Source organism: Rhinatrema bivittatum, chromosome 1, assembly GCF_901001135.1.
Source record: "Rhinatrema bivittatum chromosome 1, aRhiBiv1.1, whole genome shotgun sequence".
NCBI lineage: Eukaryota > Metazoa > Chordata > Amphibia > Gymnophiona > Rhinatrematidae > Rhinatrema > Rhinatrema bivittatum.
In genome coordinates this window covers 522,788,563-522,804,397 of record NC_042615.1, presented here as the reverse complement: position 1 = coordinate 522,804,397, position 15,835 = coordinate 522,788,563, and the positions used below count along the sequence as shown (strand labels likewise).

The following is a 15,835-nucleotide window of genomic DNA, read 5'->3' as shown; positions in this document are numbered from 1 at the left end:
TCTGCAGGTCGCATTTCCGAGTTGCAGGCCTTGTCTTGCTGGAGCCGTTCTTTTGGATGACTCCAGGGGCATTGCAGTTGCGTACCGTTTCATCCTTCTTGCTAAGGTGGTCTTGGAGTTTCATTTGAATCAGTCCATTTCTTTGCCATCCCTGGATAAGGTCAGGGACATGGGGGAGTATTGCTTCCTGGGTTCATTGGATGTCAAGAGACTTGTCGTGCGGTATCTAGAGGTTTCTGAACCTTTCCAAAAGTCGGATTATCTGTTTGTCCTTAATGGTGGAAGGAAGCTGTTGTGTCTGTCGGTCTCAGACGGCTTCGCCCGACATGCCTCACCTCTATTTCAGCCTTCTCCACCAGCCTCGAGAGAATGGCGTCTGTAGCATCTCTTTGCCGCACCCTCTGGCTTCCCCGGAGCGGCTTTGGCGCGACGTCCCCCCATGTTGACCTGAGGCCTCCTAGAGTGCGTGCGCACACCTCACGTCTTGTAGCAGTGTTGGCGCGAACCTCGGGGGCGTCCCCCTCGAGTGACGTTATTGCTCCTTCTACAAAAGGTTGCCCATTTGCTGACTCTCGCCAAGTTAGCAACATATTGGATTCATTCCAGTCTGAAGCTGCTCTGCTGCTGCTGCTGAAAGCTATCTTACCCTCCGGGGTTCTACTAACCTGGGTTCCCGCTCCTCGGGAGCCCTTTGCTTATTTCCAGGTTCCTATCCTGAATCCAGGTACTCACTTCTCGAGGGCCTGTGTGTCTATCCTGGTGCCTGCTACCAATTCTTCTACCTGCTGGAACATCACCTATCAGCTACAGAGAGTGAGTACTACTTCTCCCAGTCTGTTCATCTACAGCTCCTCGTTGTCTACCTGCATCGGGCCCTACACCACCATTGTGGAACAGGACTCCTCTGCCGGGATCACAGACTGTTGCTACCTATCCTCTCTCTACTGCTTATTGGGAACTCTATCTACTCAGCTACAAAGGAGTGTATAACAACATCTGCCAGTCTGTCTCTCCTACAGCACCTCACTGGATACCTGCATCGGGGCCTTACACCACCATTGTGGGACAGGTCTCCTCCACTGAGACTCACAGACTGTTGCTATCTAATCCACTCTCTACTGCCACCTCTGGTGAACCATACAAGCTGCATAATAAAGATATATTCTCTGTGTTTCTGCATCTGAGTCTAGCCTGGTGGGAGTCACTATCACTGTTGCCCCTGGTGGGAGTCACTATCACTGTTGCCCCTAAGAATCCACCAAACACCTCGATATCATAACAGAAGCAGGGAAAATTAGCTTCGCATTCTACAATAGCTCACTGGATAAAGGAGGTGGTTACGGCCGCATATGTGGATGCTGAAAAGCCATTACCTACTCAGGTTAGGGCTCATTCCACTAGAGCTTAGGCAGTGTCATGTGCGGAGGTTAGGTTGGTGTGTCCTGTTGACATTTACTGAGCTGTGACGTGGTCCCCCTTACACACCTTTTCCAGATTTGTCATCTTGATGTGCAGTGCTGACTGGACCGTGGGCAGCCTCCCGCCCTGTTTGGGAGTAGCTTTGGTACATCCCACTGGTCCTGACTCGATTTGTCTATATGCTATAAAATGGAGAAATTACTTACCTGATAATTTCGTTTTTTTTAATGTGTAGACAGATGGACTCAGCTTTCCATCCTCGGCTGCTGCATGAGTGTCAGCAGCTGAGTCCTCTTGTGGGGCTTTCGATCCCAAGGGATTACTGGTACGTGTTCATCCAGTACCTAGATTGGGGTACCTAGATTCCTACATGAGTTCAGAGTTTCTTGGTGGTTGAGTACAGTTATGGTTGACTGTTTTTAATCAAGTTTTTTGCTAGTCTGTCCACAGTTGCTTTTGAAGAGAATACTGGCAGACTGGGGTCACTGCAGGGTTATATATACTGTGACATCAGCTTGCTCAATCTCCATCTGCTGGCAGGGGAGCATAAACCACTGGTCCTGAGTCCATCTATCTACACTAAGGAAAACAAAATTATCAGGTAAGTAATTTCTCCTTTTATCTACACAACTCGTGCACAGTTAGTCAAAAAATTACAAAACATATGGCTATATGTCCAGATAACAGCACTGCTAAAGGCAGGGAAACATCCGTCCGACCCAAAGAGTTTCAGATCTATCTCCTTGTTATTCCAAATATCAAATGCAATCTGTTTAAATGAATGATATTGAATTGGCTTGTTTCAGATGCATAAAAATACCTAAATCTCTGATCAGGGTGGGTTTCAACTTGGAAAATCAGCAATGGTCCGATTGGTTAATTTAACTCAAAACATTGAAGATCGTTACAAAATACAAAATATTACTTCTGGCACTGCTTATCAACCTAACAACAGCCTACAATACTGCAAGCCACTGGTGACTTTTTTACAAGGACTTGGATCTTTTTTCACAAGGTTCTGGTCTTGGTCCATCTCATGGAGCTGACACAAAGTTTAACCTTAAACAGTCGTTTCCTTGTCAAACTAGATGGGAAGTAAAGCAGATGGAGATGACCGATCAACAGCTTTCTTCAAGGAAGTGCCCTTACGCCACAGTTATATAACATCTATAGTAATGACCAACCATGACTGTCTATGTAGACAACCTTTAAGAACTTTAAAAGCCTGATGTGCACATCAACAGGGGATGCACGAATATGTCGGGCCAGTGTGCACCGAAATGCCAATACATGCACAAGTGAGAAACTTTTTAAAGGGGGCGGGGAATGGGTGTAGCCTGGTTGTGGCACTGGGTTCCAGGATTTTAACCTGGAATTTGTGCGTAAATACTTATATGCAACGGTGCACACCAGGGTCCCCTGCCGCTTAACTTTACTTCTGCTAGGTATGACATGTAAATGATAAAACAAAAAAATCTAGGCAGATCAGCAGGCTTTTAAAGGTTGCCGTTGACAGGGGAAGAAAGGCCATTAAACTCGGGGGGGGGGGGGGGGGGGGGGGGGGGTGTTGGAAGACTTAACCCTTAACTGCGTGAATTGGGAATGAACTGGTTTTAGTGGCAATGGAGTCGGTGCACACTCCTTTTAAAATCCCCCCACATACATGGTAGAAGTGGGATTTGTTTGCCCACTTAAAATCCAGCACAAGCGTGCACGCAGCCATGCTATCTTAGAAAAAGCGCGCATGTACATGCGTGTGTTACAAAATAGCTGCAACCCTGGGCACAGGCCAACCAATGTGTGCACACGAGCGCCTGCACGCCAGTTTGAAAGTTACCACCCCGGGTAAGAGCACAACTTTAGTGCAATCATCATCAGCTTCAGTATTATTGTTGTAATGATAATTCCCATGCCAGACGTATGCAGTACTGTACAGCGACACATAATGAATGGGCCTTACTCCTTTACAATCCAGTGAAAAGAGACATAGAAAACAGACAACAAAGCAAATAAGAGGCTTTGAGTTAAGACAGCAAAGCCATTACAGATGAATTAAAATGTTGTTATAGGCAGGATTAAAATAAGGAGCTAACTGAACAAAATCAAATATGATCTTGAGGTCTTTTAACTATTTAAGGAGATCTTTGGTTCTGTGATGTTGTTATTAGTCAGCCTTTTCTTCTTTCGTGTAATTAGGGCATAGTTCTGTCTGAGATAAGCTGAAAAAATGTGCTTCCAGTCCAGAAGTAAATGTGACTAATCTGATGCATAGCCAGGAAGAATTAAGAACGAAGCAGGATCTCTCTCCTCCCCTCCCCATCCCCAGTCCAATTCTCATCTCACTCTCCCCTGATACCCCAGTGCAGTCCTCATCTCTCTTCCCCCCGTACAAACCTAATGTCTCTTTCCCCCTCCCATCAGGTGCAAGTCTCATCTTACTTCTCATTCCCTGCTCCTGGATGTAGTCCACATCTCTGTGTCCCCCTCCCCCACCACCAAGATGCAAATCCTCATCTTTCTTTCCCCTTCCCCTTCAGGTGTAATTTTCATCTGCCTCCCACCATGGCCTGGTGCAGTCATCATTTATCTTCCCTCTCCCCATAAGAACATAAGAAATTGCCATGCTGGGTCAGACCAAGGGTCCATCAAGCCCAGCATCCTGTTTCCTACAGAGGCCAAAACCAGGCCACAAGAACCTGGCAATTACCCAAACACTAAGAAGATCCCATGCCACTGATGCAATTAATAGCAGTGGCTATTCCCTAAGTAAACTTGATTAATAGCCATTAATGGACTTCTCCTCCAAGAACTTATCCAAACCTTTTTGAACCCAGCTACACCAACTGCACTAACCACATCCTCTGGCAACAAATTCCAGAGCTTTATTGTGCATTGAGTGAAAAAGAATTTTCTCCGATTAGTTTAAATGTGCTACTTGCTAACTTCATGGAATGCCCCCTAGTCCTTCTATTATTCGAAAGTGAAAATAACCGAGTCACATCTACTAGTTCAAGACCTCTCATCATCTTAAAGACCTCTATCATATCCCCCCTCAGCTGTGTCTTCTCCAAGCTGAACAGCCCTAACCTCTTCAGCCTTTCCTCATAGGGGAGCTGTTCCATCCCCTTTATCATTTTGGTTGCCCTTCTCTGTACCTTCTCCATCGCAACTATATCTTTTTTGAGATGCGGCGACCAGAATTGTACACAGTATTCAAGTTGTGGTCTCACCATGGAGCAATATAGAGGCATTATGACATTTTCCGTTATATTAACCATTCCCTTCTTAATAATTCCTAACATTCTATTTGCTTTTTTGACTGCTGCAGCACACTGAGCTGACGATTTTAAAGTATTATCCACTATGATGCCTAGATCTTTTTCCTGGGTGGTAGCTCCTAATATGGAACCTAACATCGTGTAACTACAGCAATGGTTATTTTTCCCTATATGCAACACCTTGCACTTGTCCACATTAAATTTCATCTGCCATTTGGATGCCCAATCTTCAAGTCTTGCAAGGTCCTCCTGTAATATATCACAGTCTGCCTGTGATTTAACTACTCTGAATAATTTTGTATCATCCGCAAATTTGATAACCTCACTCGTTGTATTCCTTTCCAGATCATTTATATATATATTGAAAAGCACCGGTCCAAGTACAGATCCCTGAGGCACTCCATTGTTTACCCTTTTCCACTGAGAAAATTGACCATTTAATCCTACTCTGTTTCCTGTCTTTTAACCAGCTTGTAATCCACGAAAGGACATCGCCTCCTATCCCATGACTTTTTAGTTTTCGTAGAAGCCTCTCCTGAGGGACTTTGTCAAATGCCTTCTGAAAATCCAAATACACTACATCTACCGTTTCACCTTTATCCACATGTTTATTAACCCCTTCAAAAAAATGAAGCAGATTTATGAGTCAAGACTTCCCTTGAGTAAATCCATGTTGACTGTGTTCCATTAAATCATGTCTTTCTATATGCTCTGCCATGCTAGTGCCATGCATTTATCATTAGCTGATTCCCATCCCTGATGGAATCATCTCCCTCAGCTTGGGCATGGTCCTCTCCTGCTAGCAGAAGGAATCAGAGAGCAATGCACCTCTTGGTGCCTCCTTTCCTGCTGGCCTCCCACTGAAGTTTGAGCTATATTGAGCTGGTCAGACTAAGGCTATGGAGCTCTGGGCAGTTCTTTCAAACTTCAGATGGAGGCTGGCAGGAGAGGAGGAAGTCACTGGTAAGAGTCACGCTGCTTCTCGATGCACTCCTGCCAGTGAGAAAGAGAGAGACTGCTGGTGGGCCTTCAGCCAAAAGTAATTGATGTGCCGTAGCGCAAGATCCCGGGGAGCAGGACCTGCCTCCCTTTCCCTCCCTAAGCATGGCCCTGCTTCTACTTCTGCAGGCACACGAAGCCAGCTCTTCCTATTGTCGCTTAAGTGCAAGCTAGCTCTTCCTTCACAACAGCACCCCCTTCTGCTGGCTGCCTCCCTGTAAAGCAACTCCTGTGGTGCCACTCAGATTCTGCATGGAAAAGGTAAATTCTGCATAAATTCTCACTGTGCGGTTGTGCAGAATTCCCCCAGGGGTAGAACAGGTGTGCGCCATGTAAGAGAGGCTCGTACACCCTAGGCACCTTCATCCCATTTTGAACAATAGAAGCTGATACGTCATAGATTGTCCGAAGTCGACCAGACGAAACAATATTTGCCTGCTGGTTGGGGTTTCTGAACTTGACATCAGATGATTGATGGTCAACAGGACAGAACAATCTAAACAGAGAGATGACAGGCAAACCCCTGTGTGATCATCTGCAGCATATAAACGACTGAGATCATTCAGGTGTTTCCTTACCAGTACCCGACCTCTCAAAACTATACCTAGTGAGACTTGACTGCAAATGTATAACGAAAGATTAAAACAAAACTTTAGTGAAAAAAAAATGATGCTACAATTGATAGAGAACAATTTAATTTTATAGCAACAAAACAACAAAGCATATAGGAGCCAAGTTACCTGTAAACGGTCATAAACATTGACAATGTAAATACTGGTTCACGTCAGTTAAAAGTTTTGACTGAAGAGTGTTTGCCTTTGCCAGTACTTTGCCTCCTAATCTTCATGATCCTGAGCCTTGGGGGGACTTATTTTATAAAAGCTCGTGTCGGCTTGGAAGTCTCTGTGCAGGCTTTACCCTAAATTCTGAAAGCAGATTTACACGCAGTAAGTCTGCTTTGAAAATTAGCGTGTGTGAGGGGAACCCTGGCAGCGTACACGCATACGTTTATACCTGCAACTTGGCAACTGTTAATGTGTGCACGTAGCTTTGTACGCGTGCTTTCCAAAAATGAAAGTATGTGGAAATGGTCTGCTGCCCCGACTCCGCTCTTGGGAATGCTTCTTTATAGTGCACGTAAAAATATGCACACAAATGCTTTTGCGCATACTTTTATGTGCGTAACCCTCCTGGCAATTTTATGCATGCAAATCCTTTTCAGAAATCAGCTCTAAATATGTCAGACAAAGACTTTTCTTGTTAGCAGAATTGGATCGTTATGTTTTATCGTACAGGACAGCTTGCGCTCAAATGTGCTATAATGCAAAATGACTACATTGCTGTTTTGAATAGGATGCATTATGGCTAAGGACAATGAAACTGTAGGCCTCTACAAAATGAGCAGGTAGAGGGACCTTGCTGAATATTTTCTTGTGGATGTTGAGGACTTTAGTATTGGGCTATGGGAAAAGTCAGATGAGCAAAAGCAACAAAATCTCGCCACAAATGTAGTCCTCGACGTGTGATAATGGAAGGGTCAAACTACTGAAAGCATTGTTTTTTTCCAATATGTCCAGCAACATTTTGGTAATTTGCGGTGGTCACTACATTGCCTCTTCCCCATTTGTATTGCTGAGCAGCTGTACTTTCTAAATTGGATAGAGGGAAAAGCAGGCACATCAGAGGGACAGAAGGAAAAACTGCCTAATGGCATAAAAATGTTTGAATATATTGCCATATATATATACAATAGTGGATATGCCAAAATGCTGCACTCTGTGTTCTCCAGAGCTGGATATAAATTCTCTTTGTCTAAACATGATCTCTTTCAGCCTTAACAGAGGCAACCCACAAGGCTCCTTTGAGCTTGCATATCTATTTCAGGGCACAGTTACTTTGTTAATATATTTCCGGAACAGAGACTTTCTTTGCTGTTGTCCACTTGTGTTCTTTGTATAAGGGGATCAAAAAAGTAGTCCCTTGCGTTTGACTTCAGTGTCTCTACAGATGAGGTAACAGAGTAGTAGTGGTAGTGGTATGTCTGCGACTCCCCAGTGAGAGACGTCTATATGAGGTGAGTGCTTTCACAGAATCACGAGTCCTCTTGGCTCTGGGTTCTTTGAGGGTTGTCTCTCTACCTGTCCTGCCTCTTGTCCTGGGAAGGAAGTTGGGGTGTCCATGCCTTCAGGATTTTTTTTTGTCTTGGGATCCAAAAATGGATTCCTGAGCTGTCCTGAAGAAGAAGGGAGTTAGTCTTGTTCTGCCTGAGAGGGATTTTTTGCAGTGTGTTGGAGAAAGAGAATTAATCTTTGTGGTGAGTCACTGTTGCGTTCGTGGACCTTTGTGTTGAGGCACGATTGGTGCTACCTCCAGGGTGGAACCCTGCAGGTTCCCACCGTCAGCAGGTGGACCCATAAGGAGAAGAGATTTGGCAGGAGCTTCACCTACACCAGCCCTTGTTCCCCTCAGGTCGAGCCTTCGGGTGCCGAGGCCAGCAGGACTTAGGCGGGGTCTCTGCTGATGGCAGAAGAGAAGGTTCTATGGTTGTTTGGTTCGTAGGCAGGCGGAGGTCAGGCGAGTCCAAGGTCCAGGCAAAGGTCAGAGGCAGGCAATGATCAGGTGTATCCGTGATCGGGCAGTGGTGAAAGGCAGGCGGCAGCAGTCAGCCATATCCGTGAACAAGCAGTAGTCAGAGGCAGGCAGCCGACAGGTATATCCAGGTTCAGGCAGATGTAAAACTAGGGAATCTGTCCAAGAGGGAAAGGAGGGACAGATAGGCAGGGCAAGTAGATGAGCAAAAGAACAGGTAGGCAATGAGGAAGAAGCTGACGAACTGAAGACAAGGGCACTGGAACTGAAGAGCCGAAGACATGACGCCGATGGCAGCCCACTCTACTGAGGAGTAGGTGGACCTGTTGCTTAGATTTTGAAGGTTGGAGCGAGTAAGCCCTTTACAGGGATTTGGCAGTGATGTCCACGAACGCAACAGTGACTCAGAGGCCGCGGAGAAACAGAAACAGGAGAGGTAAACGAGAGCCCGAGAAAGCGCCGCTCCCACCGCTTAACCCGGTTCGGCCCGGATCAGAACAGTGCAGCAAGGAAGATGTTTCATGGAATATCGACCACGCCAGGAATGGGAGGTCCTGGGAATAAAGCAGAGCTTTACGAGGAGGTGAAGCTATACAAGACCGCCCGAGAGAGGGAAATGTTTGATAACATGGCCGAGCTGTTTGCTGTGGTGAAGACCATGCAGGCTCTGGAGAAAGCATACATCAAGGACTGCGTATCTCCCAGCGAGTGTTGCGGTCTCGGTCGCCACGCTGGCGCCCGAGGCCTTACCTTCCTCCCGAGTCCCGGGGAGCTGCCGCGTTCCGCGGCCTCAGGACCCCGGCCACTGCTTTCCGGGGAGCTGCCGCGTTCCGCGGGCCTGCAGTGCCTCCGGGCGCCATGCGCCGGCTCTCACGCTGCCGCTGGCGTGGCCTCACGGCCAGTCCCGCCCCCAGGCGCGCGCGCGCGACTGTCCTCCACTTTTAAAGGGACCAGCGCGGGAAAACCCGGCTCCTCCCTTCTATGACGTCAGACGCTGCAGGGCTATTTAAGCCCTGCAGTCCCTTCCCTTCTTTGCCTTGCAACGAGGTTCACTACTTCCTGTAGTTCTAAGTTGCGTTCTGGATTGCCTGCTACCTGCCTTGACCACGGTTTGCCTGACTCCGCTTGCCTGCTACCTGCCTGACTCCGCTCTGCCTGACTCCGCTTGCCTGCTACCTGCCTTGACCACGGTTTGCCTGACTCCTGCTTGTCTTCAGCCTGCCTTGACTCCGGTCCGTGACTCCGACTCCTGCTTGTCTTCAGCCTGCCTTGACTCCGGTTCGTGACTCCGACTCCTGCTTCTTCAGCCTGCCCTGACCTCGGTTCGTGACACCGACTTCTGCTCGCCCGCTGCCGGCCCAGACTCCGGTCCGGATTCCACTCCTGGGTTTTTTCGGCCTCGCCTAAGTCCCAGCGGTCCGGGTCCCTACGGGCTCCTCCTGGGGGGACCTCGGGCTTCCAGGGCGAAGTCTCCTAAGTCCTAGCAACCCGGGCTCCCACAGCTCCTCTGGAGGAGTCTCGGGTTTCCAGGTGAAGATCCTGTTGCCCAGTGGGAGTTCTGCCTACCGACTGTTCCCTCGGGCCAGTCGGCCCAAGGATCCACATCCGGATTGTCTCCAGCATAACAGCGAGTACACAGCCGCTTGTTCCCGACTACTGGTGCAGTATAAAGCTGCCTTCAAACAGGTGCAGGGCGCTGAGGTGGGCTCCATCGATGAGTTCTGCCGGAAGTACAGGCTGGACTGCCCTCTGGCCATGGAGCGGATCAAGGAAGATCGACCCATCACCATCAAGGATGATAAGGGGAACCTCAACCGCTGCATCGCTGACATTGTTTCTCTCTTTATTACAGTGATGGATAAGCTGCGTCTGGAAATTCGCGCCATGGATGAGATCCAACCAGACCTGCGGGAGCTGATGGAGACCATGAACCGGATGAGCCACCTGCCCCCCGACTTTGAAGGCAGAGAAAAAGTCAACGTGTGGTTACAGAAGCTCAGCAGTATGTCTGCCTCAGACGAGTTGGATGATTCGCAGGTCCGACAGATGCTTTTTGATCTGGAGTCTGCATACAATGCCTTCAATCGCTTCCTCCACTCCTGAACATTGCCTTACCAGACTCGTGCTCCTCTACATGGACTTGTTCACATTCCTGCCACCCGTAGAAAAATAAGATGTGTTCTCCGTTAGTAATAGCGCTGGTTCGCAGTTATGTCTCGCCTGATGTTTGAGTCTTTTCCATGGTCCCGATGATTGACGAAGCCGCTGCACATGCTGGAAGTGCAGGACTAAGTGCAAATTCAATGTCCACTTCCTTCACGGAGTTGAAAAGTGCCAAACCAGACAAAAACAAGATATTCTCTGTATACGCTGATGACAAAATCTCTTTCAAGGTAACTTTTAAACAGGCGTGTGGGTGCACATGTGCGCACGTTCGTTATGAGAGTGCAGGCTGGATTCCAGGCGCACTCCTGCAGGAGCAGTGCTGGACTGCAGGGCTGGGCTAGGGTTTGTCTTCTGCCTAGCCAGCCCCCTCCTTCGCAGGTTGGCTTCTATAGCTGAACATCATGGTTGCAAAGAAAGACTAGGCTGGACGAGACTGGGTACGCACAGGCTGGAACTGAGGCCTGGATACTGGATCAGGCTGGCAGCAGGATACTGAGCAAGGACTGGGGCTCACAAAGCTATTGAACAGAACTGACCCCAGGACAGATCCCTGAGGCGCTCCACTTTTCACCCTTCCCGCCTCACAGTGACTTCCGTTTCCCACCACGCTTTGTCTATCATGCAACCAATTTCTAATCCATTCAGCCCCCGTGGGACTCACGTCTAGACTGCTCAGTTTATTTTCTCTTACTTTTGTTTTGTATTATTATTTCTTGCCACAAATATTTATTGTTTTCATCATTCTAAATCTGCTTTCCCTTCCATTATCTGTTTAAATAGTGTAGGTATAGATACATGTGAAAACCTGTAATCTATATCTATCTGAATATGGAACTTCCATATTCAGATGGATATTCCATATTCAGATAGATAGATAGATAGATATTCAGAAGTTCCATATTCTATTTGAATATGGAACTTCGCCCCGCCAATATTCACCTCATTTACTAGTTTGGACATATCACAATGTACTTAATTTAATACCTTCTTAAGGCTTCTCTTTTTCCAGCTGAACCAGCTTCCAAGTTCAAGGTCCTTGTTATTATGTAACTTTTTGCTTCTCTGCTCTTGTCTCTTACCACAAAATTTGCTCCTTATGTTATGTTACGTTATACTGATCTACCCCTGTTCGATGTAAACCGACCTGATATGGTATTCAACCTTGAAGGTCGGTATAGAAAAATGTTAAATAAAAATAAATAAATCTTCCGGCACCACAGGGCTTTTCCCGCCACTGGCCTAAGAAGAGGTGCAGCAGCCGAAGCCAGCGGTGTCCGGCCGCATGGAGAGTTTATTTATTTATAAACTTTTCTATACCGATATTCATAGCGACATCATATCGGAGCATGGCACAGACACCACTTGAAGCACGGGCAACGCGTCAGCAGGGAGCCCCCGGGCCGAGGAGATGAGTGTGGCAGCCCTACAGACCACCAAACGTAAAGTCACAAGGGAAGACTGTCTTACAGGGAGAAGGTCCCACAGAAATACTGTGTAAAAAAAGAGAGCATAAGAATAGATTTGAAGTGTATAACCAGGAGCTCCCAGAGTGTGTGCATCCAGGCAGATTCCCTCGTGAAGAGTTATGCACTGCCAGGGTGGGCAGAGATTTATCATTGACTGACTGTAACTTTATTTTGTGCATTGATATGCACAAATCAGTGTACCATTTGTGATTTACACCTACAAGCAAGTTTCAGTAAAATAATTTTATTTTGAAAAACAGCCACTGTGTCCTAGTGTTTTGTTTTTTTCCACTGAGCTTGTATGGGAAAAAAAATATATATTATAGTAAACCCTGAGGGTCTTGAGAGACTGATCCTTTCCCCCTGTGAGGGAAGAAGCTAGGAGAATGGGAGCAAGTGTGGCCTATTTATTTCTTTAAAAATATTTATATATAATCCGCAGACCCCAAAATCTTGTTTTTTCAGCGGGGTACAAATGAAGAAGATTTGAGGCAGGGGCCACAATTGTATCAGAGCTTTCAATCAAGGGTGACTCCAAGGTAAACCGGGTTTGAACAGTGGGATAGGGCTGTCCCGGGCAATTTACTGTTGAGCCAGCAGTTAGCCTTTTTAATGTTTCAGTTATAATGCATCGTTTGTATTTTCAGTGGCTTGGCACACAAATAGTCCTCAGTGTAGTACAAATGTAAGTTGATTAATGCCTTACTTAAGGATTCTTCAGCTTTCACAAAGCCAGTATTTTGGCCAGAAAGGTTATCTGCACAGTTGGTCATGGTTGGTCATTAGTATAGATGTTATATAACACTTCCTTGAGAAAGTTGTTAATCTGTCACCTCCTTCTGCTTCACTTCCCTTCTAATTTGAAGGCGAAGCTGCTGTTTAGGATTAAAGTTTATATCAGTTCCATGAGAGAGAAATCTTTTTTTCATTTCTAGGACCTTGTAAAAACCTCATCAATGACTTACTATATTGTAGGCCATTGTTAGGTTGACTTGCACAGCTACAGTAATTTTTCCTCTTTAGAAACCATCTATAGAATGTTGAGTTTTTAGTCCTTTAATAGTTAATTAAATGTAAAAATGTGATGTGAAATATAGAAAGGGAGAATATATGTGTTGAGAATGAAGGGCAGCTGGGGAGGGGATGTTGTAGACACCACCTCCTGGTGTGGTGCAGGACTGGAACAGAGTGTGAGACTGTTCCACGGTGAGACTGGAGCACTCAAACAAGGCACAGGGTGAGCTGGAGCACTGGAACAAGGCACAGGGTGGGCTGGAACACTGGAACAAGGCACAGGGTGAGCTGGAGCACTGGAACAAGGCACAAGGTGGGCTGGAGCACTGGAACAAGGCACAGGGTGGGCTGGAGCACTAGAACAAGGCACAGGTTGGGCTGTAGCCCTGGAACAAGGCACAGGGTGGCCTGGAGCACTGGAACAAGGCACAGGGTGGCCTGGAGCACTGGAACAAGGCACAGGTTGGGCTGGAGCACTGGAACAAGGCACAGGGTGGCCTGGAGCACTGGAACAAGGCACAGGGTGGCCTGGAGCACTGGAACAAGGCACAGGGTGGCCTGGAGCACTGGAACAAGGCACAGGTTGGGCTGGAGCACTGGAACAAGGCACAGGGTGGCCTGGAGCACTGGAACAAGGCACAGGGTGGGCTGGAACACTGGAACAAGGCACAGGGTGAGCTGGAGCACTGGAACAAGGCACAAGGTGGGCTGGAGCACTGGAACAAGGCACAGGGTGAGCTGGAGCACTGGAACAAGGCACAGGTTGGGCTGTAGCCCTGGAACAAGGCACAGGGTGGCCTGGAGCACTGGAACAAGGCACAGGGTGGCCTGGAGCACTGGAACAAGGCACAGGTTGGGCTGGAGCACTGGAACAAGGCACAGGGTGGCCTGGAGCACTGGAACAAGGCACAGGGTGGCCTGGAGCACTGGAACAAGGCACAGGGTGGCCTGGAGCACTGGAACAAGGCACAGGTTGGGCTGGAGCACTGGAACAAGGCACAGGGTGGCCTGGAGCACTGGAACAAGGCACAGGTTGGGCTGGAGCACTGGAACAAGGCACAGGGTGGGCTGCAGCACTGGAACAAGGCACAGGGTGGGCTGCAGCCCTGGAACAAGCCACAGGGTGGGCTGGAGCACTAGAACAAGGCACAGGTTGGGCTGCAGCACTAGAACAAGGCACAGATTGGGCTGGAGCACTGGAACAAGGCACAGATTGGGCTGGAGCACTGGAACAAGGCACAGGGTGGGCTGCAGCCCTGGAACAAGCCACAGGGTGGGCTGGAGCACTGGAACAAGCCACAGGGTGGGCTGGAGCACTGGAACAAGGCACAGGTTGGGCTGCAGCCCTGGAACAAGGCGCAGGGTGGGCTGGAGCACTGGAACAAGGCACAGGTTGGGCTGCAGCCCTGGAACAAGGCGCAGGGTGGCCTGGAGCACTGGAACAAGGCGCAGGGTGGGCTGCAGCCCTGGAACAAGGCGCAGGGTGGGCTGCAGCCCTGGAACAAGGCGCAGGGTGGGCTGCAGCCCTGGAACAAGGCGCAGGGTGGGCTGCAGCACTGGAACAAGGCGCAGGGTGGGCTGCAGCCCTGGAACAAGGCACAGGGTGGGCTGGAGCACTGGAACAAGGTGCAGGTTGGGCTGCAGCACTGGAACAAGGCACAGGGTGGGCTGGAGCACTGGAACAAGGTGCAGGTTGGGCTGCAGCACTGGAACAAGGCACAGGGTGGGCTGGAGCACTGGAACAAGGCGCAGGTTGGGCTGCAGCACTGGAACAAGGCACAGGGTGGGCTGGAGCACTGGAACAAGGCGCAGGGTGGCCTGGAGCACTGGAACAAGGCGCAGGGTGGGCTGCAGCCCTGGAACAAGGCGCAGGGTGGGCTGCAGCACTGGAACAAGGCACAGGGTGGGCTGCAGCCCTGGAACAAGGCGCAGGGTGGGCTGCAGCACTGGAACAAGGCACAGGGTGGGCTGGAGCACTGGAACAAGGTGCAGGTTGGGCTGCAGCACTGGAACAAGGCACAGGGTGGGCTGGAGCACTGGAACAAGGTGCAGGTTGGGCTGCAGCACTGGAACAAGGCACAGGGTGGGCTGGAGCACTGGAACAAGGCGCAGGGTGGCCTGGAGCACTGGAACAAGGCGCAGGGTGGGCTGCAGCCCTGGAACAAGGCGCAGGGTGGGCTGCAGCACTGGAACAAGGCACAGGGTGGGCTGCAGCCCTGGAACAAGGTGCAGGTTGGGCTGCAGCACTGGAACAAGCCACAGGGTGGCCTGGAGCACTGGAACAAGGCACCGGTTGGGCGGGAGCACTGGAACAAGGCACAGGGTGGGCTGGAGCACTGGAACAAGGTGCAGATTGGGCTGGAGCACTGGAACAAGGCGCAGGGTGGGCTGCAGCACTGGAAGAAGGCACAGGTTGGGCTGCAGCCCTGGAACAAGGCGCAGGGTGGGCTGGAGCACTGGAACAAGGCACAGGGTGGGCTGCAGCCCTGGAACAAGGCACAGGGTGGGCTGCAGCACTGGAACAAGGCGCAGGGTGGGCTGGAGCACTGGAACAAGGCGCAGGGTGGGCTGCAGCACTGGAACAAGGCGCAGGGTGGGCTGCAGCCCTGGAACAAGGCGCAGGTTGGGCTGGAGCACTGGAACAAGGCACAGGGTGGGCTGAAGCACTGGAACAAGGCGCAGGTTGGGCTGGAGCACTGGAACAAGGCACAGGGTGGGCTGAAGCACTGGAACAAGGCGCAGGGTGGGCTGAAGCACTGGAACAAGGCGCAGGGAGGGCGGCAGCACTGGAACAAGGCACAGATTGGGCTGCAGCCCTGGAACAAGGCACAGGGTGGGCTGGAGCACTGGAACAAGGCATAGGGTGGGCTGGAGCACAGGAACAAGGCACAGGGTGGGCTGGAG

General features: G+C 49.5%; 2 protein-coding genes across 2 annotated transcripts in view; both read left to right on the top strand.

Moving 5' to 3' along the window:
• Positions 1–15,835, top strand: part of PGM5 (phosphoglucomutase 5) — a 284,610-nt gene that overhangs the window by 167,887 nt on the left and 100,888 nt on the right. The gene's annotated exons all lie outside the window — the stretch shown is intronic.
• Positions 8,704–10,693, top strand: LOC115097311 (vacuolar protein sorting-associated protein 28 homolog). Its single transcript, XM_029613022.1, has 2 exons — positions 8,704–8,987; positions 9,911–10,693. The coding sequence occupies exons 1-2, from the start codon at positions 8,800–8,802 to the stop codon at positions 10,386–10,388; spliced, it is 666 nt and encodes a 221-aa protein (XP_029468882.1). The 5' UTR covers positions 8,704–8,799; the 3' UTR covers positions 10,389–10,693.

What these genes read in the sequence shown, in the direction of transcription:
- LOC115097311 (XM_029613022.1), top strand. Translation starts at nt 8,800, where the DNA reads ATGTTTCATGGAATATCGACCACGCCAGGAATGGGAGGTCCTGGGAAT. An exon ending in ATCAAGGACTGCGTATCTCC is followed by an intron (nt 8,988 to 9,910) that starts CAGCGAGTGTTG and finishes TCTCCAGCATAA; the next exon opens with CAGCGAGTACACAGCCGCTT.